Here is a 25,754-nt window from a genome sequence, read left to right as displayed (position 1 = left end):
GATTCTAGTATTTACAAATATCAGACATTTTCTGTTAATAGAGTTTTTGTAAATTCCACTGGGTATCACCGCAATAAAAGAAATCAGCAAATGTAAAGACATCCACAAAACTTAATGCTGCATTGGTGAACCCCCAGGTATGCACACTTCAGATATCCAGGTGTTCAAGACATTCTTGAGAAAGCCTTGATAATTCTTTTTTTTTTTCAATAAGGCAGTCTTAGCGAAACCAGCTGAATTATGACAGTTGTTCTGAAAAGTAGGGCAATAATCAAATATGCAAAAATATTGTGACATGAAGGACTTATGGTGCAATAACAACACCCACTGAAATGTGACAGAAAGAAAATGCATAACATCACTGAATCTACAACTCTTCCAATCTTAGGCCAAACCAATTTAATTTCTTGGTTCCAGGGTTTTAAAAAAATTGCTAAACTGGCAAAACAAAATGAAAACAAAGCCTGAGGACCAGGTTTATGTCTTGGTGCACTCAATGCTATGGAGTGAATTCAGTCATATCAAATTTTCCTCCTTGCCCTGTTCTTTTATGATGTCTGCTTGCTATATTTACACCTTAACCTTTAGCACACTGAAGTTGCAGTTTGGCACCCCATTCTCTATTGGTTACAGAGTTAGGCAGCAGGGAGAAGGTTAAAATATACGAGAACCTACTACCGAGAACCAAGGAAATACATTGATGTGGCCTTAAGTTGTCCTTGAAAGGTTTGAAAATAAGGAGTTTGTAATGAGATACATGTAGATGGATGTCTTCACCTTGGGGAGTACTGAATTGCTAGGAAAATATGGGTCGGTAATTATTTCCCAGTAACTCAGGTCTCCAACCAATCATAATCCAGTAATTAGACCAGACACAGGGGATGTTAGGGAGAATTTGAAGTTTCTTGTGCTGGATTAGAGAGCTAGGAGGGGGAGGGGGGCAACCAAAATGTGTTTCTTTTATGTCTAGATATGACTGGAAAAGAGTCATATTAGATGGTGATGTAAAGCCGGCGGTCCCATGTATGAGAGAGTTTGAATCATTAACCTCTGCAGGTAAAAGAACCCAACACACTTATCAAGAAGAGTAGGGGTGTTACCCAGTGTGCTTAGCAAAAAACTCAAGCCTTAGCAAAGCCAGATTGCACAACCACTAGCTACTAAGACAACAAAACACACAAAAAAGTACAAAAAATTGTTAGTTATCTATGAAATTTGTTGAGAAATCAGCCAAATCTTTGGTCACTCAGCAGTCTAGAGGAAAGGGGATATTACTTATTGCACTCAAAATCAGATGCATATAAATATATAAACACATTGACCTGAAGTAAACGGATGTTGTGACATGTATACACTAAATGTTCTGTGTATAATAAATAAACTCTTGGCCCGGATTTCTGAGATGACCTTGTTTTGAAAACTCAAGCAACAAGAACAGTTTCTGCCACATTTGTGAGCAACATTTGGACATTTACAATATATTGGGCAGATTTCAAACTGTATTGAATATTGTTTTAACAAACCAATTTAATTTGTTGGTTAAGATTTCGAAAAAAATGTTGTACTACAGAAAAGTCTGTAACTCATGGTAGACAAAGTTTTAGGGTGTAAATAAAGTGAGAAATTTCCAGAATTTATCACAGTCACATTGCGAGTATTGATCAGAAAGCATGTCATACGTCAAAAGACGTCATCAATTTTAAGAAGACTGTCACAGTCAAGTTTCTCCCTCAACCCTCTGTCATCTTGCTTTGTTTTCTTAAATATCTCTGGCTGTCCGTAAAGGTGCTGTTGTTTCCACATTACTACATGTAGCAGTATGTTACTATAGCGCTATTGTGAACTCAAAAGCACCACGAACACTCCATTTTCTCCTTACCGTGAAATTAAATTGGTGCAAACTTAAACTAAAAGTAATGATATTATTAATATCAATATATTAAAGATTACCCACCTGTGGGGATGACACCGGCTCCATGAGTCTAAGGATCAGTTCCTGTGCCTGCTCACGAACCTACACAACAACAGAGATGTTTGGTTAACCCTCAGCCCGCTAAGGTAGCTGTTTGGCACCACACTTGTATTGGTTGTGAGGTTAGACAGCAGAAAGAAGGTTAAAAAGCTGTAAATGTTTCAAAACATCTACTGTCTAAAATTTGGAAAAAAAAATACACTTAATGCGTAATTACTAAGCTTTGTCTGAACAAATTGATCTAGTCTACTATACTTGATTTGTTGCTAATTTCAAATATATCTTCTAGATACTAAAATCAATGCAAAACACGGCAAAATGGGGCACTTCAATCTGCTTTCGGTTCCAGTAAGTGGCATTTCGAAGAAATCTTTATCATTCAGCGCAAAGGATAAGATGCAGTTTACATACAAAATGTGAACTTCAAGATGATATATACATGTTCATACTATCATATTCATCCTCATCTATAACAGAGATGATACTGTCAGTCCCCTATCATTTCATGCAACAAAAAGAAATCTATATCTATTCTTTAAGCTCAAAACTATAAATTACAGAACTATTCAACCTAAAGCGTGACACAGACTTTCATCAATAATACATGTAGTACTGCACCAATATATTGCATACAATTATATGTTCTTCACTGGTAAATACTTACTAAAATAAAAAATCAAACCTGTACTAAAAGTGATCACCTCTGCACAAGGACCACCTGGGCATTGTGGCCACTTTTTGGTGGTCCCTTAGATTATCATCATTTTCCAATGACACAATCATTAAGAATCGGGAATCGATATAGTAGTGACTAGTTGTCTACTATAACCATTTTCTTCACTTCCCTTGAGTGATCACAGTGGACAGGTAGAACTGTACAACATTGTTGTTGTCCTTTGTGTTTTGTAAAAGCTATAGCGACTCCATTGTCATTTGTTGTGATAGGATACAGAAGAATAGAATGGCCAATTTTTTGCTAAGTTTGCCATCCTTTGCACTCAACATGTGTTAAGAAACTGATGATATGCTTATGAATTCAATATGTTACATTTGTATAACCTGTGAGTGAGTGAACTTGGCACAAAGTGTGTGTGTTTCCATCAACTGCCATCCTGGTAACCACTACAACCCCCTCCCCCCCCCCCCTCAGTGCCACTCATTTTGTCCCCTAGGGTTAATGGACTACTTATTATTATTGCATAAAATACACTGACAAATCAGTTATGCAAATAAGAGGGTTCTACTGTAATACTTTTTTGGTTTATAACCTGGTGATCTAGAAAACCTGTCCAGTCACCGATGAAAGGTAGTGAATTCTACCTGAAACGTCTGACCGTTTCCAAAATCTATCCAGGTGCTTGAGTAACTGTTTTCTTGCATATGTTACTAATATATCTAGACGTCTAACCTTTGAACATCTGACCGTTTCTGAAATCATATCCAGTTGCTCAAGTGACTGTTTTCTTGTGTATCTTATTACCAGGATGTCTAACCTTCATCAATGTACAACACACTGAGCAGAAATTTCACAAGCAACATACAAGAATCTGCCACCTACCTGGTCTTTGCTGTCTCCTAGTCTGTCGATCAGTGGAGGCAACACTGGAGGGGAAAAACATCAAAGGATGAGACGTCAAATATCGCAGATCAAAATCGCTATGAAACATGCGTACACAGCAAAATGTTAATATCATCACCGGATAAGTCTGCAGGCTATAGATATTGAATAAACACGACATTGTAATGAACAATCTTGCTGGAACCTGTACCAGCAAGATCTGACGGAATTCTGACTGAAATTCTGGAGTAATCAGTGTATAGCTTAATCTAACTTCTCCATAGAAACTATTTGTAAATTTCAACAATTATCTGTTGCATGTACGATTAAAACTTGAAGGTTCTAAAAAAAGAAATATAATGTTTTGCAGGGAATAAACTATTCTAAACCTCTCTTTCTGGTGGTAGAGAGTCTGCTACAAATATTTATGTACGAGTTTGATATTGCAGACTTTTACTAAATAGTAAATTGGTACACTTAGGTACTGTCTTGAATATTATGTCACTCAGCATATTTTGAGTCCACATATACTCATACACGAAAGCTGTCCATGGATAAAACTGGATAAATTGTTCCATTTCTTAAGACTACGTTGTCAAGGAATTCCAAGACAACTTAAGGTTTCTTGACATGCACTGGCAATTCCTGTCAAGACTTAATCCTAAAAACTGAAAAACGCACGCAGCATATTGAATAGGGAATACCGCCCAAAATTAATTCTCAATATGCACATTTGCTAGTGACAACTATTCTACAAGTCAAATACATCATAGACTAAATGCCTTGGAAATTTCTAACAGTAAGATTTGTAGATCAAGATTTTTGTATAAGGTAACACAAATTGATGCAAATTTGACATTGTCTTTCTGTGAAATTTGCCAGAAGATATTACAAAAATGTCAACAACATTACAGTTCTTCAACTGTCTAAATATGGATAGATGCAAAGCCTTTACAAAATAATGTTGGAGAGAATTCACGGTATACCCTGTACCAAATAATATTACAGCAAAAATGTGGCTAATATAGGAAAACAGCGCTTACATTACATCATACCTTCCAAGTGTGAAGTGCCCACATCTAACAGGAAATCTTACCAGGTTTTGACTCTACACCAAGACTAGAATATTGTACATATAAGAAGACAATGTCTACAGCTCTCCCTACCTGGTGCCTCCTTAGATAGAATCTACCACTACATACTGGGCACAGTCTGGCATCCTGTAATCCTGACGAATGTACCACTGAGGAAAACCACGCAGTTTCCCCCCAGGCAACGACTGGCAGGAACTAAAAATCAAAGCTGCTTTGAACCTGAACCAAACATGGCTACTGGGGTGGGGTGGGCTGCCCGCATGGTAAGAACAAGATGAATATTCCGGCTTGAGCTCAGAATACTAATGCCAGCTATACTAACAGTAACATTAATCTTCTCTGCTTATGGGAAAAAAGGCGAGGAAAATAATGTCAATAATAACAGCCAGTGCTGCGTACCTAAACTCCGGACCCAAACTGGACTTGTAAAAAGTTCAAGTAAAAAAAAACCCTAAACGCCAGAAACCAAGTCCAAATGGTCCCTCATTTATATTCTCCCTTTTGTTCTAAACCATCTACAACCTTCCATAGATCATGAAATTTGCACTGAAAAAGACTAAAACATTCCTGTTTTTGTGTTTATAACTGAGCTTTTGTGGTTACTACTAACTGTATATAATTTTGCATGTATATTTTTCAAATTGTAAGTCAACTTTATGTCAACACGGAATTTCACATATGCCACGGGTTCAGGTTCAGACTTATATGTCCGGACCTGAACCTGAACCCCTGAACTTGAATCCGGACCTGAACCTGAACATGAGTTTAGGTATGCAGCACTAATAACAAATGCTATTGTATTACAATGTTCTTCTCCATAGTGCTAAACTTACCTTTTTCTGAATCTTCATTTTGGTATCACAATCATGTTAGGTAAAAAGGTATGAACTTTCTTTCCTGAAGATCAGGGAACTTTGACTCCTTGACACTTTGACCTTTGACTCCTTGGCCTTTCAAGAATTAAGATGACATAACCCTTGACCCCTCTCTCATGTACCTCACTGACTAGGAATACAATTTTTTCATGAATATGGAATCCATAGAAAAAGGAACAAAGGTATTTCAGCTTTGTTTATTTTTTACATGTCTTGACCCATGGCCTCTGACATGACCCTTAACCTCAGACCCACTGACCTGTGTGGATGTGATGTCTGAACTTCTCCTTGAGCCGGATGATGAGATGACTGATGACCTCCATCCCGTTCAGACAGATCTGAAACAACAGAGACATCAGAATAATCACTATGAAATGATGAAATTATAATACCTTTGTAGACAAGCTGATATGGATCCATTATATCAAGGTGCAGACTTTATGACATACAATCATTGTCATATTGAGTCATCAAAAAGTTTGTAATACATACAAGAAATTGATTTAGCATATCCTTGGGTAAACCATGCCTTTATCATCCCCATGTTATTGTGTTATCTAGTTAATTGATGTCCTTACAGGCGTTTTCATAGATAACTTATTAAGTCTACCTCTAAAAATGAATAACCAAGATAAAATAATAAATGTGAACATCCGATAAAGTAGTTTCTCCCAATAAACTTTGCAGGTGTGATTTGTAGATAAGAGAGTTTCAGTTTACCAGATCATAACACCACATGCAACAATCGCAGCAGGAATATTCTCTCCATGTGTACTCTCCCATGTACCATCTCAATATTATCATTTATCTTCAACTTTAATATAAACATTACACAAGCCTGAATATAATAAAGAAATGATTCTGCCAGCAGTTGATATAGATTTATTGCTACCCTTTTCTGAGATGATTTCAATAACATTTTAAGGAACTTATTAAACTCCATCTTATTTTGAATCTACATGACATTGTGGAGGCATTTCAAAATTTTTCATAACAGTCATTTATATTTTGATTGCAATCTGGCAGAATCGGTGCAGTAGAGATCCCAGTAAATCCTATATTTCAAGTCAATTCATTGATTTTAAGTGACAAGAATCGATGTTGAATAATTCTGACTGTCTTGTAAGAGAACATCTTAAAATTTACAGACTCTGATCGGGATCTCAACCGGCAGTTAAGATCCCGATTATATTGGTTTATATTGGGGTCTCGGCTGATAAAGATTCGGATTGGGATCTCTACTGTGACTCTGCCAGATTGAAATCTCTATCCTGGCATTCATGTTAGCTTAAAAATGTGATATCTCTACAAACACTTATACTGTAAATGCAGAAATGTTCATGGTGGTGTTATGTTTGCAGTATTCGCGGCGACCATTTCACTGTGAACTTAAAACCACCGCAAACATTTTTGTCCAAAACTGTAACAGTATGTGACCATAGCGCTGCCGCAAACTTAAAACCACCGTGAACACTCCACTCTCCCCTTAGCACGAAATTAAAACCACACGAACTTAAATGCATTTACAGTATACAGTCCATTGAAAGAGGACAGAGTTGGAACTGCAGAGCTTCTTCGAATACTCTTAAACAGTTTATTGAGATGTTTTGGCCCACGTGCGTTATCACCTTAACACAGTCTTGCTCACCCTGCGGCGTATCAAGGCGTTACAAAAGGACTCAGCGTACCTTACTCTATGTGATTATCTGCTTTGATGACTTCAAACAAAGTAGACACATCATCGCTCAAGTTATCCAACTTTGCTGAGTACATCTATCTAACAGTGGAGACAGTTTTGTGTATGGTTACATTATGTATTGATTGACAACAGACACTAGGGTTTTAAACTGATTAACATACTAGACTTTGCACAGTCACATGTGTACCATGGGATAGACAAGGGAAGATCTTGGACCAAATGGAAAATTTGAATGAGACATTTTTTAAACCCCAAATAACAAGAAAACTCATTAGAAAGAATTCAGAGGAGCAAAATGTCAATGAATGTCAATCTGAAAAAATTGTGCTACATTTGTTCAACTGTATCAAAATGATATATTGTATACTTGTCATTCGGATGTTCAAGCATTGCAGTTAATTCTAACAACTAATGTAATAGAACAAGTTTATTATTGCTATAGTCATTTCAGTTTCTGCATTTTTAAACCGGTCTTTTATTAAAAACATATGTCATAACTTCTAGGAAACCTGAACAAAATGCTAACTCACATTCCTAACAATTACCTGGTAATTTGAAGCACATCTACCAACTGCTAGGTAAGTATGAATCTATTGTCCTAGGGCGCAATCAAAATTGCCTGGTTGACTGAGGCTCTAGTGCCTTGTTTTGATTTCTTAAAACAATAGGATCCAAGGATATATGACAATTTCCTGAATGGAATATTAAGCAGAATATCAAGTAACAATACTTGACAATAAATATGCATGCCTGGTTGTGTATATGTAAAACACGTAAATGTACTTCTATTTGGAAATTGCAAGAATCAAACCAGTATCCACCTATGCTTGAGGGCCACCTGGCCATTGTAGCCACTTTTACTATTTTTATGTGGTCTCTTACATATAGATCATTTTCCCATTGACCCTTTGACTTGAGCAATAAGCACCCTATCTATAGTGGCCACCTGTCCACTGTGACCATTTTCTTGACCAGTTGAGTGGACACTAGAGGACACTAGTTCTTCACACGTAGTAAATGTAAACCTAGGATGAAGCAAATAAATGACTCCAAAATTGAAAGAATATTGCTTTGCACATAAAAATGAGTCCAGAGCGCACTAATTTGTGTCAGCTGGAATGCAGATGATTTGGTGTCCTGTTACTAATGTAATCATTTAAGGCTTAAAAGGATTTGAATTCTGCATTATTATGATGTTAAAGCATTAGGCCTGGGGCCTCACAGGTGTTTTTAAAAACAAAACCCTTTAGGAAAGGAACATAGAAACTTGTCAGGCTATATCATAAGTCAACGACATATAAAATTTGTTAAAAAAATATATTTCTATTAACTTTTAGCACACTGAAGTAGCCGTTTGGCACCCCATTCTCTATTGGTTACAGAGTTAGGCAGCAGGGAGAAGGTTAAATATATGTAACAAAAATGCCCTTTCTTCTTCATAGTAATATCCCTGAATATACTGTACAAAACTAAGCGATTAACAGGATTCAAAATTTCTTTATTGGTGAACTGAATGGCAAAGAAATGATTGATTGATTGAGTGAGTGAGTGAGTGGAGGTAAAACTTGTCCAGTGCAGGACAATTTTTTAACAAAAATTACCTGACTTGCAAGTATGCAGAAAGGTGTATTTCATATATGTGCGTGTCTATGTGTGCAGCCAGGCATGTACATGTATTCCTCCTTTGTGAAGAGATAATCTGCTGGGGGTAAACAAAAACATGCCTTTCAGTGAACTCAGGTGACACACAATGAGGACAGTAAGGACGCTACAGGTAACAAAAGAAGGAGGTCAGGCCAGGTAGTCACGCAGGTAACAACAGGGCGGATCTGGTCACCTAGTTACTGTCATAGAGGTATCTGCGGTCTTCCGTACACAATGAAAAAAATGAAAGAACCTAGTCCATTTTGTTTCATTGAATTGCATGAAAGTTCAATGATTGTATGAAATTCTAAATGACACCTTTATTTTACAACATTTCATTTAATTTACAGCTGAAGATGATATGGCACTCTGTCTGATATCATAGAATCTATGTATATATTTCTGTATTAATGTGGAATTCTAAATACAGTCAGATTAAGTTGATCAAACCCTGAAGTTAAAGATTAAGACAGTTAAAATTGTGAACATTATGAGTTTGTTTAGTCAAAAAGATTACCTCCTGAACTCTTGGTATTCAAAATAATTATCTTATAGCTTAGATTACTGAGACATCATATTTCATCCAAGAAAAGGAGTGAAGGCTACATGTACAACCTACAATATCATTAAAACAATGGCTGTGTTTTATTCATATCATTGGAAAACGACATTGTGTAGGTAAATAACTGAGAATCCCGGCAACTACTTCCCACGATAACACAGCCTTACAACAAAACACACTACCGCCCCAAAATACACACAACCGTTATGACCTTTGACCTATTTCCACCTGTCCCACACCTGCTGCAAACATGTGACCTCTGGGTAAGGTCAGTGAGATTTCAGGATAACTAAGTGGGAAGTGAATGACAATGCAAACAATAAAAGTGCTTTTACTAGTTCTAGGCTTTGTTATTGACAAGTCAGGATTGGCGTTGTACATGCGCTTATGGCAAAACACAACAAATTTCCTAAAGTATGTTGGTTATAACATCATAGTACCAAATGGAATTGCTATCATGTCAATGCAAACAACCAAGCGCTTCTAGGCTTTGCTATTGCCAGGCTAGGATTTGCCCTGTAAATATTTTTCCTTTACCATTTGTACATTTCTGTGGATCTCGAATCAAGTCCTGTTAGTGTTAGATAAAAATGAATTTTTGAAATTGCCTTGGTAACAATGTTTAAAATTAAAAAATACAGATTCAAAGAACTTCCTTAAGTTAAGTTACCCATAAAAATATGAAGAGCCTCTAGTCCATGTGCAATTTACTTTTCCCCTTCTACCACTAAAATTAAGTCCCACACAAATAAATGAATATACAGTACAGTAGACTGAATATTTCATTCGACACATTCTGACCTAAAATGTTACAAAACTGACATTGTTGAGGTATTAACTGAATATCCAGAATGAAAATATCAATATGCATGACAGCAATGCCCCACATACTGAAACCCTTTTACAACTGTACCTATTGACTTTTGAGTATTTGCTTTCAAACCAGCTGCTATACAACATAAAAGAACATTCATGCATACAAATAGACCAACGAAAAAAAACGGACAAAAACAATGACATGCAAAATGACATGACACTTTGAAGTGTTTGGAACAGATCATCCCCTTGAGTCGATGGTTTAACGACGGCATCTGTTAATTGTGCATGTCAGCTGTGAGGCTTCTGATTGATTGATGCAGTTTCTGACTATAAATTGAATTATTATTTTTTTACTTCAATGCCAAGGACTTCAGAAATGAAACTGAAATATCATAATACAAGCTATATGAGTTAAGACTGTTTCAAATCATGGAAACAATTTGTTTATTTTTTAAATCAACACTTTTTTCATGACCAGTGAATGAATCTCCATACAAATGTAGAAAAGAAAACTTGGGATGGAGAGGAGGTAGGATAGCATAGAAACTATATGTACGGAGTTAGACTGTTTCAAATCACTGAAACAATTGGTTTATCTTTTAACCAACCCTTCCTCTATGATCACTATCTGTAAATGCAGAAAAAGAAACGTTGGCTGGGAGGGCGATAGGATACCAAGTTAGGACCCCCTAGTGGCAAATATTTAGGTCGACTATTTGGAAAAAATCAGGAAACATACAGCATTAACTCATGTCTGTCACAGACAGTGCGTCTGACTTCCATTGTTTTAAACCATTATTCTCAGTCAAGGTTATCAATATTAGTAGAACGTCCATATTTCATGGGTATCTATGACTCAAATTGTCATAATTAGGTCAAAAGAGGGCTGGAAAATAACAATTACCCAGCATTCCCTAGTACTACAGACACATTGTATGCATAAATGTATATGACATACATATGACCTTCAGGGTTATTTGTCCCATACTTGGTGACATCTGATACATCGATTATTGGGTCAATGACCACTGAGATGTAGCAGCCATCTATAAAACCTTGGTGTGATACCATTATCCTTCAGTCCTTTCTGTGTACCATATCTTATAACAATCAATTACTATACTGTATAATCCATTAATACACAAAAGATTGTTTTGGTATTAGATATTACAGATGTAATATTTATTTTGTATCACTATTTTGTACTTTGTTGTTGCCCATACGAAAGTTACTGTACTATTTGTTGCATTGATAAAGCTTCTATCTACTAAAAATAAAATACTTCTAATCTCTGGAAAGATTGTTGTACATAATACTAGCAACCTTTACAATTATATATGAGCACCACTAGTAAGCTTCACCACAAATGAACCATTTTGCTAATCTTGATAGTAATCAGTTACATGTACATATTTAGAGGTATTTTTCAGATGCACCTAACAAGAGCTGGCCAAATAACCTACAAAACTTGAAGGAGGAAAATGAGAAGAGTAGGGGTGACCCAGTGTGCTTGGCCAAATTCTTATGGACATTGACAGGATCATGCATTCTCTCGCTTCATTTAATAGCCAATGACCAATTGATTTTCTTGCCCCCAAAAAATAATAAAATCCTCAAACTGAAAGCATGTACAATACCTATTTCATACCTGGACAGTCCTTGAATATTTTTCCATTTCTTGTGAAAGAAAGTGAAACTGAGAACATACCTATGACTATCATAATGGATGCAACAATATTGGATTTCATGTCAATATTCCAGCGATGCCCAAAACAATTGAATCATGCCAGGATGTCCTGATCCTGGAAATGGCACCGGAGTTCTATTTGTATCGATTCTACTGACTTCAATGCCAATTTCTGACATATTTGCTGTTAGGGATATGCAAATTACCTTTAGGTTCAAGATTTTGCAACATTTGGCCTTGTATGATGTGCATAAATAAGGACTCCTTGTTGTAAAGCAAATAGTCAGTCAAGTCTGTTTTCTGCATTTCCAAAAGATTTTTCTGTACTTAATTTACATAACGCTAGCTCTTATAGTACATGTATGTCTGGACAGGAAATGCTGTTATTCTTTCTGCAAACCTTTTAAAGTAACCTGCAGTGGAGACAATTTACCTGCAATGCTTATTCTCCTTGCCTTTCAGTGATTCAGTCCATCAAAAATATGTCAACAAGTCATGGTCTTTGTACATGTACTATTTTGAATTTTGTAATCTGCTGTGCAACATGATGCTACCAATACCATAATGATCGTATGAACGATTTTGAACATTTGGACTACCACTGGCATCACACAAACATAATGCTGGGAGGTGCAAGTAAACATCAGAAATACCTGCACAATTCCAGTTTTACCTGTACTAATCACTACTAACCTGCAAATAGTATACAGATGGTACATTTTGTTTTTCGAGCCCTACACAATGGGGTTCTGAAACAACTACGTGTAGCGACTATCTAAAAACTTATCGTCTTGCACACTGGCTGAGGGTTATCGTATGTTTTCTCCTTTGATGTATTTACTCCATTGCCATCTCCCCAGTGTATACCACCACCAGAGCCTAATTGTGATCCATGTACTCAAACTACAAACGCAGATGAACTGAACTGTAAATCAACTGCTCCTTCTCAACTACAAGCCTTTCAGATAAAAGCAGTCCTCTGACCTCTAAGTCCTGGACAAGTTTTGAAACATCAATGTTAGGTCAATTAGAGGGCTTGAAATACATTTCTATTTTCTACAATGATTCCTATATTTCATACACTTTATAGCTGCAATGTTGCAAGTTGTTCAGAATTTTTGATGCCATGTCAAAACATTTTTCTGCAAATTAAAGATTGCAGGTGGGTATATTGAGGAAAAGATGGGAGGATGATAATATCAGAGAATGGAGCAGCATGACACTAGATAGTAGATGAGACATTGAGAAGAACAGAAAACCAAGAAAGTTGGAAAAAGGTTGTCAGATCTTCCGTAGTGCCCCAACCGCCAAATAGCTAGACTAGTTACTAAGGGATAGATTAGATGAAGGCGATTTTGAGCCCTGAATGTGAATCACATCTCTACCTTGTAAAATAATCATGGTTGTTCCATCAACCACAAAAAGTACAAATCAACTTCACCGTCTAGATCTCAAGTGCAAGCTCTTCAGTTAAAAGCTAACCTTTGCCCTTTAAGGTCTAGAACAAGTTTTAAAACATCAATTTTCAGTCAGTGATCTCAGAGAATCACTTTCTACCGTGCATGATATAAACATCTCTGACATCCATAGAAGTGATGATTTGTGACTGTTTTGATACAGACTGGCTAACCTTTTTAACCTTGTGTTATATGGACACATGCCCTTTTATATGACCTGTGTACTTATACCATGGTACTCTATACACCCTTGATGCAAATAGAGCCTGATGGAATTTTGATACGTATAGCAAAAGAGGTTGTTGAATTAAAGTCAAACCAGTTCAAGTGAGCACCTGGCCACTGGTATACAGTCAAACCTGTAACAAGGGACCACCTCTACATAAGGACCACCTGGCCACCGGTATACTGTCAAACCTGTAACAAGGGAACACCTCTACATAAGGACAACCTGGCCAATGTGACCACTTTTTGATGGTCCCTTCGATAATTTTTCCCATGTCAACACAAGAATTAAGAATCCTGTCTACAGAGACCACCTGTCCACAGAGACCAGATTTTATTGGTTCCCTGAGTGGTCTTCTTGGATAGTTTGGAGCTCTAATTTGCAGAAAATGTTTTTAGATTGCAGACAAAAATGCAAACAATTGCAATTTGGCAAGCTGAAAGAATCAAGACTCAGCATTACAAATACAATATCACAGAAATTAACTATATATAATTGCAAGCCCTGCAAAGGTTTCCACTTCAGTTTATCTTTATTTTTGTAAAATTTAATCCAAGAAACCAACAAATCGACTTGGTAAGGCCTTAGTTCTACCTACCTCAGTGGAAGAAGCCTTTAGGAGGAGGACAACAGATTGACATTGTGGACAGCACATCCTTAAGTTTTCACGCAATCACCTGTGGAATGCCATAAACCACAGGAGTCTTCTTCACAAGACCTGGACTCCTTCCAAGGAAAATCCAGACATAACATTAACAGTTACAAATTCCACGTGGAACCCGGCTGCATATACAAGGTGCATTGTGCCTGCAGACACTGATGTCAACCTTTCTGTACCTCTTAGAAACTCTCCAGCACTTGAAGACGGAAGTCTACTTCATTCCAGCCTCACGAATTTTGCGAAGTAGTTCCAGCGATTTACAGAATGTACGCGAATCTTGCACAAAACCACCAGTTCTCACTGCCCTCTCTTGAAACGTTGACGTTCGCACAAAAGTCTGGCACGAAACTCCAACACGATATCGATTCCTGCGTCTTTGTGAAAAATCCTTTAAGTCAAACTTGACATTTTTGTCCTTTCAGTCTATCTAAACTTCTTTATATACATCTATCGTACAGTACATGTGTATCCAGTAAGTAAAAGTGTACGTATGTGGTATCCCTTTCTAAATCCTGAAAAAACTCTTGACCAGAGCTTTGATCTAAAAATAGTTCCAATTTGGTGTTGCTAATGGGGCTTAATGAAGGTGTGAGGCGGAGGTGTGGCCAAACAAGTGTGCGGAAGTCTTGTTGACAGCGCTCTGTAGTGTTCACTGGCTCTCGTGTTTACATGTACTTCTCCCCATGTTGTGAAAGATCAACGGATACTTGACACTGTCTTAAAATCTTTTTAGAGGGGTGTAGTAAGGATTTCTAGATCTGAAAGATCTACCAGTCCTCTTCTTTTCTATTGAACTTGAAGCTATCTTGAATGGGTAAAACACATTTCTAACCCATTACTGGACCCAGGCCAGAAATGCCGTTTGAACAGATCTTCTAACTTCTAAGTTCTACTGAAAACAACTAAAGACTATACGTACAGTTAACCTTAAACCAGGTAATGTTACCTTTTGCTGCACATACCTGCTAGAAAATAACACAAGAAATGGGGTTCTAGCTGTAGTAGCAAGGACAAATTTCAACAATACCGGTCTGAAACCGTTTTCACACAAAAACTGAAAGGAACAATCTACACTGTAAATGTTTCTTAGAGATTCCAACACAGAACAAGTTGTTACCAATATAAAATCTTCACTGTTTCTCTTCATTAAAAAAGATAAATAAATAAGGGGAATGAAATCTTATAATGTCTCTGTATCTCAAAACTGTAAGGGACCGTCCCAGTCCTTTTTTTATGTTTCTTTTTTAGTATTGCCTCCATCATTGTTCCTTTCTCTTTTCAGACTTTGCTCTAAATGCTCTAGTTCACTGTTAGTGTTAAGGACACAGTGAGTCCCGGTCTGAGACTGACATCTGTAGGACGACATAATTTGCTAACATGTCCCTCAGACATACCCAGCCCCTGACTTGTACAAGATTAGACCCGCACACTAAGGCTACTTTGGGAAGACAACACTAACATCTCTCTCTACATGGTCATGGCGACATGGAAAGAATTCCTCGGACAGTAGCCAAGGTTCTGGCAGGAGCCAAGTCAAGCACAGTCATGACCCTATAGCTGACGATATGGCTGTGGTAAGTGTATAACCTTGCAGCACAGCCATGATCCCATAGAACTCAAAAGGGACCGCTTGATGATTCCTCACGGTGAAAACGCTACTTCAGTAAAAAAGAATGTTGTTGCTTCTTTTTTTCCAGCTGTACAAATTATTTGATATTTATTCACTGGCTACCAGTACTACTGAAAAGGTTAGTATTCTGCTGTTTTGAATATTTGATAGGGGGAAAAAAGAGCTGGAATTTGAAAGTTGAAATGAAAGGGAAGTTGCCTGAAATTAAAATCTAGGCTGACCCCATACCACTGTACCTTACTGCTTCTTTCATATGAAGCGAGAAGAATATACTAGACTACCATACTCGTACCAACATGTGTATGTTTGTAAACATATCTTTGTTGTGACCTGCACTTAGCTCAGTTAGGCAAAACTGAACAAGAAGGATCTTCATTCATTGTTCAAAAGGAATCCAGTCAAACATCCCTCCCTGGATTGTAAATGGTTTAACCCTGACTAAAGGGACCCATTACTTCCCTCCCCTGGATTATAAATGGTTTAACCCTAACTGAAAGGACACCTTCCTTCCTTAGCGATGACATCACACTTCCCAGTGCACAACTTGTGGTCACCATGTGATTTACTCAGTCTGTATTTGGACCTCAGCTGTCAGCCAAACTCGTTTAAAGTCACTCTGCAACATATTTGGAGCCTCCCAGCTTTGTATATACATGTTGTAAGTCACTGTACAGGGTTTCAAATACAGTCAAAGCTGTACAAGTGACCACCTCTTCATAAGGACCACCTGGCCAATGTGACCACCTTTTGGTGATCCCTTAGATAATTTTCCCCATTGACACAAGCAAATTAAGAATCCTGTCTATAGTGACCACCTGTCCACAAAGACCAGATTTTATTGGGCCCCAGAGAGATCTTCTTGGGCAGTTATAACTGTACTTCATCCTAGTATGTTCTTGAGCTTTTGAAGGGATTTTTCAATAAAACTTCAGGTCTGTATTTTCCTCAACATACACCTGCCAATTGACTTGTGTTTTTGTATACATGTGGGTTGTATGTCTATCTTTATTTTCCTAACATTCTTTCATGTTTGGTAAACAATGATTAAGACTACACACATGTATTGTGTTGCAGTAATTAGTTTTACACCTAACAAATCATAGATATCTTTGGTCTAACACTCTAAGACAGAAACACGCACGAATGCGTCCAGAGTTTAGGCCCAAATACAAAAGCTGTGACAGTTGTATTTCTAGACAAATATGTAGCCTTGCTAAGGTATGTGAGGTCCTCGAGAATGCAGTGCTTACTTAGAGCTTACGGTAAACTGACTTTGTGAACTGAGGGGCAGAAGTCAATGTTTAAACACTGCCTGTATAAAGGAATGTTGGACGTAGGGGGTGCATGGAGGTTCTAGTCTTTTGTTGTACAGTATAGAAAGGTATACAAGCTACATAGATGTACATGTACAGTAAATACACACACCTTTTCCAAGGAGGTAACTGTTAGTTTGAGACAGTAGCACAACAAAAGGAATTGAATAGTACAAGTAATAGGTACATAATTTCTCATACAATATCAGGTGGGTTTTTTACAGTCTTAACATTTTTCATGTTAGATGCCTTATTCTTGTCTGTCAAGATCATGGAATAGCAATTATTTTTGTTAGTCATTAGCAACAATATTCCATAATATGACAAAATGATGGACACTGAATGAAACCCAGGCTTTGTGAACAATGTACATTTCAGATTCCCTCTCGATCTCAAAGTCAAGGCGAAAAAAGCAACTTAACAAGAGTCCATTATGTGATGAAATGAAGATACTAAAAACATTTCTGTACAATATTCTATTTCCAGGTTCTCTTTCAATTTCAAATCTAGCAAAACAAGTTGCTTGACAGGTGCTTCTCAGAGTGTAATTAGTACGCTAACCGCTCTCCGGACTAATTGAAACTTGGTCTGTGCACCTGTGCTGTAAGATTAACCCCTATTAAACCTGCAGTGTCCATAAATGTGGGTCAAGATGTAAGCCGGCCCTCTGTCTACAGTAACTTGGCTGGAAGACAAAACATTCCATTCTGTGAAACTAGAAGATCCTGCAATACTACTAAGTCTAAGTTAGTATAATTTAGGTTTGTAAACCAAGCTGAAATTTCTGCTTTTTTTCATCAAACATTTGGAGTGAATTGCAAGGCTCCAAATATCTACATGTCTGTAAACTTTACATTGCAGAAAAATATTCAAAGTCTTTTTCTTTCAAATATGTTGCTTTTAGAATTTCTACTTCCAGTAAAATTTTAGCCTATAGTGCTAATCATGCCCTTACGGGTGGAGGCTTGGCAATCTAAATCAAGATTTTCTAAGAATAGTTCATTTGTGCATCTCTCTACTGAATATACATGTACACACAGAGATTAAATGCTACTTATATCTCCGCATGACATAATCCACAAAATATGCAGAACAGTCATGACCTTTGACTGAAACTGGAAATACGCCAAGGTCAAGAGAAAATCAAATCAAAATGGCTGCCACCACTTCAGCCAATACAAGGGGAAGTCTTTCTCTAAAACATGGTAATGGAGTTAGAAAAGGCCTTCGGAGCTTTGATCCCCATTATGTTTCTGTGAAATATTTGACTCCCAAAATGAGGTCCCACATTTGAGGAAACCCACACCTCGAGCACGCAAAAGAACCCACCACACTTATTGAAAAGAATAGGGGTTCTCCCCGGCGTGGGTGGATCAAATAAATCTGTCCGGATATGCAACTTGTACAAAACCAGGTGTGTTAATTACGCCATGAGGTGGTTTACTGGGTATGCAATACAAACAAACAAAATTATGCAGGACATACATGTAAGGACCAAACATTTCAATGGGGACAGGAGACAAGTTTTTCTGCATAGAATTAGAAGCGACAAAAGTAGCGAACTGGAGCTAGAAATTAGTAGAATAAGATGAATACCAGGCTACAGTCAAACATGTATGTGCCTGGTAGAGCTACATGTACATGTATCTACCCAGATCACTTGTGTACATGGCTAATTAGCCTAAGAGTAGGGACAAGATAATAGTGGTGTTCTGTGTTTAGCAGGTGGTTTCCCTCCAGGGTCCCCTGACTCTGATAAGAACAGATGTGTCTGGGTCAGACCAGATAATACTGTATACTGCTGGACAGGAAGACTTCAATTTGTAACCAACCAACATTCATGTGTTGAAAACATGCAAATAAACATCACAAAATGTAAATCCTGACACGAGCTATCTACCACCCAAAAATCAGACCATAGCAAATTAGCATGTCCAGAACACAAGAAATATCAAAACCAGTCTGCTGCAGTGCCTAAGCAAGCAGCCGGGGGGCCCAAAATCTAATCATTTCTTTCAATAAGGCAAGGCCTAGCTACATTGTATATACCAAATTTCACCACAATCCAACCATAGCTTACATGAGGCTGTTCACCCACACACAGACATACATACATACATACATTACCAAAAACATAACCTTCTCAGCGAAGATACATTGTAATAAGCAAGGCCATATGATACACTTGTTCATCAAACAAACTTGACTATCAATTCCAGATGTGCTGAAGACAGCCTACATGTACGTACAAGATAAAAGGATCTGTATGAGTATTATTTAGTCGGTTTAACCGCCCCTCGGTGTAACACTTCATAGGCACGTAGCAACAGCTGGTAACAACACCTAACCTTTGCACATCTAAGTTAACTTCAGTAGTTGCTATTGACAATGAGTTCCAATTTACAAAAACATAAATCCTGGGATATCATCATAACAAATCTTGCAGTCATGACTGTCTGTGTGTGTGTGTGTGTGTTTCCAGGTATTTGTGATTGTAATGATATTTGGGATGTGTGTAGGTGTTGGGAAGACAAGGACAAGGTCGATTTTGTGCCCCCTGGTGAGTACCCCCGGTATTGCAGCAGAACTTCCATTTTTTTATCTTTTGTCCTGGACATAACGTCACGATTTGTTGGTGGCAGTTAGCCTTTCGTGTAACGAAGTGGTGTAAGTATGGGCTCCCTAGTTCTTTTCTCAGCTGGTATTAGACACTTACTTGCTAAAGTTAGTACTTTTACTACTTTGTTAGTCATTTTGTACACCATGCATAGTCTTGGATGAGAGATTTAAGAAAAACAGTAGCCTCAGTATCTTCCATCTGAGAAACAGGGTCCCAAACCTGCTGATGTGTCCATGCTGAGATCGCAAATTGGCTACCATTGATTTTCTCATCCCATAATGAGATAAAAGAGGGAGAACGCACATGGAATGAGGCAGGCTACTATATATAACGTTCCTGGACTTTTCTTTGGTCACGACTTGAGACGTCCAAACATCCTCTGGTCACGTCTTGGGATTTGTATGTATTGAATACCGGTCAACCACCTCATGGCGCAACACACCAGATTTGTACTGAACAAAATCTAGCTGCATATCCGGACAGATTCATTTGATCTAGCCTACTCTTTTTGATAAGCATGATATTGATAGGTACACTGAAGTAGCCATTCCCCTATTGTTTACAGAGTTAGGCAGCAGGGAGAAGGTTAACATTCTTGTACTTGTACTTGTAGTGTGGCCTGTATATCTTTGAAAAAAAATGATTTGATTTGACTTTCGGATAAATCTCACATGCTAATTTCAGCTAGTTGTTTACTGTATATATCTACCAGGTTTCATGTTTTTTATAGGAACTCATTGTCAAGTGAAATTGCTGATGGTTAATAAAACATAACATCACAATGTAGTATAAGGAACTGCTGCGATAGAAATTCACAAAAGTACACATTTTATTATTGTAAATGGTACTAAATTGAAGAAAACGTATAATTTGCATGACATTGTACATGCTATTACTAGTCATTGGTATCGTGAGTATATTACATATATGCAAATACGCTCCATTTCTATAGTACTATTACTACTAAACTAAAGACAGAATAACACACTGTTGTACAGTTGTATAGGATATATATTTGACAGGCACTGCATGACAGTGTTTGTATGGGACATTTCCATGGAGGTTTGTCATACTAAAGTCTAACTTTAGAATCTAACGTTTACACAGTTCTATATATACACTAGTCATGAGTCCAACACATGTCATGGCCTTACTAGCATGTAGTCTAGTGTTGAACTAACTTGATTTACCAAAATATTACATCAACTGTCATAACTCCACCACATTTCTAAAATGGTGTTTATCATATTAATATCAGAGCCTTCTCGAAGAATGTCTTGAACACCTGGATATCTGAAGTGTGCATATCTCAGGGATTACTGATGCTGCATTTAGTAGATGTCTTTAAATTTTTCAATCTTTTTAATCTGGTGGTCTTAGGATAACCTAGGAGAGTTAATGTTAGGTGCTTTTACAGTCAACATAAATGTAATAAATTGTAAAGCTGAAAGTCGGACAAAGGGTGTTTAATTAAGAGCCAGTTTAAAAACAATAGTGATGCAACTGACGTCAAAGACTGTGTTACCAATAGTTAACCCACAATCAAATCCTTCGCCCTTTCAGAATACATTGACTAGTGCAAGTGTCCTTTTGTTTTGCCTATTCCATAAAACTAACTGCCTACAATGTTCAAACTGCAACCAAATTATCCTGCATATGCTGATGTTCACAGCATGAGACTAGAAATGCAATAAAAACATGTCCTTTAAGTGGATAACAGTTAAGCCGTAGTTTCCCAGCGATTCTGACAGGATTACTATTACATTATTATAGAAGTTTATTGCAAGTTCGTGCCCGTGGGCTAATTGCAAATACATGATAAAAACATAGGAAAAACATACATGCGTCAGTAAACTGTGTCTGACTTTGCTGTAACAATAGGTTACTGGTACTATATACAATTGTTGGCTATATCTAAATTAGCTGGGTTTGACTTCTTTTTTGGAAGCAGTGGAAGACGAAAAGTCCCACTTTTTCTAGTATTTGTGGGTTCTGTGATTTCAAGAGAAAGGTAGCTTTTTGTTCATCCGTGAGTGTGCAAAAGTAGGGATATTTCGTGATAACTTGTTTAAATAATTCGGTTCTTACGTCGCTGTTATATATACACTTGGAAATAAAATGTGTTTCGTCTTCCACCGCCTTGGACGTACAGTATTTACAAATTCTTTGGCACACTGGTAAACTCTTATATCGTCCTCTCTCTACTTCTAGGGAGTGAGCACTAATTCTTAATTTGCTGATGGCCGAGCGCGACTCAAAATCAGCAAGTTCTAGGTACCTCTCTCTAGTGTATACAGATTTACAAGTTTTATAAAATCTCAGTTTACCTGTATCGGCACTTAGATTATGAAGGAATGTCTGGATATACATATCAGAAATTCTGTTCCTTATCAGAGTACATACATATTTGGGGTCACAGAGTGAACTATCAGAGTATAAGAGATATGAGTAACCGCTACAATCAAGGATTTCTTTAACTCGCTGTAACAATGTTTTTCTACGGCTATTAGTATGTGCAACAGAGCTATGCTGAAATAGGAGTGCGTCTCTCTGCAATGGGTGCGTAGCGATGTCCAATTGCGTCAAGCGTAACCAGTACTTAATGAGACGGACAGAAATTTCAATGTCCAGAGGGAGTCTACCTAATTCGGATCTACTTGCTATATTACTACTGTTCCTGGAAACACCAAGAATGTTTTTGCAAAAACGGTTATGTGTAATTTCAATCGGTGACGTGTCGTTCAGTCTCTCGGTACCCCAAATTTCACATCCATATAATAGAATGGGTTTGACACATGAGTCAAATATCCTCAGTAAACTATCGGGCGAAACTGATGAGCGAGTTAGACATTTGAAGCTGTATATGGCTTTACGGGCTTTGTTTGACAGTTGTTTTTTGGCCAAAGAGAAGCTGCCGGAAGATGTTACTGTAATGCCTAAGTAGCAGTATGAGGAAACAATGTCTATTTTGTCCTGTCCGAACAAGAAAGTTAGTTTTGGGAAGGATCGTCCGGATTTGTTGAAGATGATAACTTTAGTTTTCTTTAGGTTAACTTGCAGCTTCCATTTAGAACAAAACGTATTTAGTCTGTCTAGGGCACACTGTAATCCCTTATCGGATTCAGAGAATAAAACGACATCGTCAGCATATAGCAAACAAGATACCAATAGGTTATGTATAGTGGGTGGGGAACATTCTATATGGTCTAACTCCTGCACTAAATCGTTGATGAATAAGTTAAAAAGTGTAGGGCTTAAATTGCAGCCCTGCCTAACACCCTTATTAGTGACGAAAGGTGGTGTTAGGCCGGAAGGCGTTTTGACGCAAGTGTTGGGTTTTTCGAACATACATTTGATTACGTTGTAAAAGTTCCCCCCTATTCCCGAGTTAAGTAGTTTGAATCTGAGCCCCTCGCGCCAAACGGAGTCAAACGCTTTTCTAAAATCTATGAAACAGGCGTAAAGCCGTTTATTACCGGATATATATTTACCAATCAAGGAGTCCATAACAAATAGGTTGTCGTTTGTACCAAAGTTTTTCCGAAAACCTGCCTGGTTAGGAGAGATTAGTTTGTATTCATCTAAATATGTTGTAAGTCTTGTATTTATAACTGAGGTGAATAGCTTGGCTAAGCAGCTTGTCACCGAAATTCCCCTGTAGTTATTTGCGTCATCTTTTGCACCACCTTTGTGTAGTGCAACAATGTGGCTCTTGCACCATTCCTGGGGAAAGTATCCTGCAGACAGGAATAGATTAAAAAGTTTGACTAATGGTACTAAAATAATGTGCGCTGAGCATTTGAGCATCTCATTGCGAATGAGATCACTACCCGAGGCTTTGCCGTTCTTAAGTTTAGAGATTGCTTGTTTGATTTCATTTTTACTAATCGGAGTGTCCAAAGGGTTATTTTCGAGATTTTTTTCTAGCTTCAATAGCTCTTTCTCTATATGTATTTCAAAACTGCTACGTGGTTTACAAACTGTTTCGTTTGGGTCCTCACCATAAAGCTTATTGAAGTGCTCATGTAGGTTTTCAGCTGGGATCATATCGTGGTTTTCTGTTTTATTATCAGATTTGTACTCTTTTAGTAGTGACCAAAAGCCCGAAGTGTTGTTACCGCAGAATGAGTTTAACTGTTTAGAAATATTTTCTTTGTACTCTTTCTTGTTTTTCCGTATCAATTTGGTGTATTGTTTTTTCTTTACAAAATAGGAGCCCCGAATATGTGGGTCACGAGGATTTTTGGATAGTAACTTAGCCAGGTTTTGCAGTTCTCGTCTGGCTGAAGCACACGTTTGGTTAAACCATTTTTTCTTATTTAATTGATTCGGACGGCATTGCTTTCGTGTTTTTGTGCAATGCAGGGTCAGAGACTTACGTCCGGCTTCTTGTAGTGGTGAAACGAAGTCTTGTAATGCAAGTTCTAATGATTCAGGTTCTAGTTCATAGTTTTTGCGAATGAATGTATTGATGCTAGTGGACAAGGGTGCTGATTTGAGTATTCTATTGAACTTTTCGCTAGAATCTGCGCTCCATGCAAATTTGCGGTAAGGTCTAGTCGGCAAGTTGTTTTCCTTTTGCTGAAAAGGTCCTGAATTTCCTTCTAACAGTAGGATAAGTTTGCAATGATCTGAGAATGGCGATAATGCCTCAATGTGGAAAAATATTGATTTGCGTAGAACTACTTCCTCGCTTGCTAGTACATAATCTACCACACTACACCCTTTAGGTTGATAGCATGTTGGTTTACCAAGGAGGTCTCCCGGAGTTCTTCCGTTTAGTATTCTAACTTTACTATTGATGCAAAGATCAGTTAGATTTTTTCCAAAAACTGTTGGTTGTGCTTCATCCATATTGGATCTAGGAAGAGGGTGGTCGAAATTATAGTCGTTTGGAAGGATTTGTTTATCTATAATTGGAAAGTCATCAGTGATATGATCCGGCAGGGTACCTATTCGGGCATTAAAATCACCCCCCACCAGTATTTCACCAAGATTACTGTAAAGTGAGATTTCTTCTTCAAGTATATCAAAAATATCATACGCTCTGTTTGTATGAATTGTTGACCTCTGGGGGCTGATGTATACAGACGCCAGATATATGTCCCTGTCATAGTTGAATAACTGTTTATCTATCCTAACCCAGAGAATATCCTCACTTTTACTTTCCAATTTAGTAACTAGATTTTTGTATTGTTTTTTGAATAAGAACAGAATACCACCTGAGTTTCGTTTGGCTCTCTTGGATTTAGTTCTACTACTGCTAAAATAAAGATAATTAGGAAAGTATAACTCACCAGTGTGCCAGGTCTCCATTAGGGAAAAGAAGTCAAACCCAGTAAACTGACTAATAAATTCACTATCCTCTAACTTTTTACCAAGTCCGTGAATGTTCCAGAAGCCCATGGAAATACCAAAGCTTCTGTTTTTACAAGTAGATTTCGATGTAGCCTTTCTCATCGGCTTTGAACGCCGTTGAGAGACGCACATAACTTTTAGTTCAAATTGCCTCCCTTCTGACAATTATGCAAATATCACGGGCAAAATCAAGTTAAACACTTGTTTGATCGTTGACAATGTGATTCATTGTTGCAAATGTAATTTCTTATAAGACTCTTTCAATTCTTTCATTCTGAATTAAATTATTATCATATTGGTATGGCTTCAGCTGTACATTGTAGAGTGTATTCCAAGTCTATATTCTTGCGACTTTAGAATTAGAATTAGTTTCAAATCTTTGTAACTATTTGTATTATAGATTTCTATTTCACGTTTTCCTAAGATTTCAAAATTTGTTGATTCTTTCTAAAGTAAATGTTCCCCAATTTTCGTGGGATCATAGATATATTCTAACCAAGGATAACCTCCTTGTTCTAACCCATCTTCACTGCTAGCCAATCATGATGTGTTTTAGAAGAGTTGATGGCTTCACACACA

At 37.5% G+C, this 25,754-nt stretch overlaps 1 protein-coding gene across 21 annotated transcripts in view; it reads right to left on the bottom strand.

Annotated features, from left to right (window-relative positions):
- LOC136446226 (CLIP-associating protein 1-like) overlaps nt 1–25,754 on the bottom strand; it is a 99,326-nt gene that overhangs the window by 70,792 nt on the left and 2,780 nt on the right. For all 21 annotated transcript variants that reach the window (XM_066444542.1, XM_066444549.1, XM_066444545.1 and 18 more), the window contains exons 2-4: nt 5,759–5,837; nt 3,531–3,574; nt 1,955–2,014 (exon numbers count right to left, since the gene is read on the bottom strand). In XM_066444542.1, the coding sequence (XP_066300639.1) occupies nt 1,955–2,014; nt 3,531–3,574; nt 5,759–5,837 (183 nt within the window). The remainder of the gene's footprint in view (nt 1–1,954; nt 2,015–3,530; nt 3,575–5,758; nt 5,838–25,754) is intronic.

The sequence above is a fragment of the Branchiostoma lanceolatum genome, chromosome 12, assembly GCF_035083965.1.
Source record: "Branchiostoma lanceolatum isolate klBraLanc5 chromosome 12, klBraLanc5.hap2, whole genome shotgun sequence".
Lineage (NCBI taxonomy): Eukaryota > Metazoa > Chordata > Leptocardii > Amphioxiformes > Branchiostomatidae > Branchiostoma > Branchiostoma lanceolatum.
This window is presented reverse-complemented; position numbering and strand designations above follow the sequence as displayed.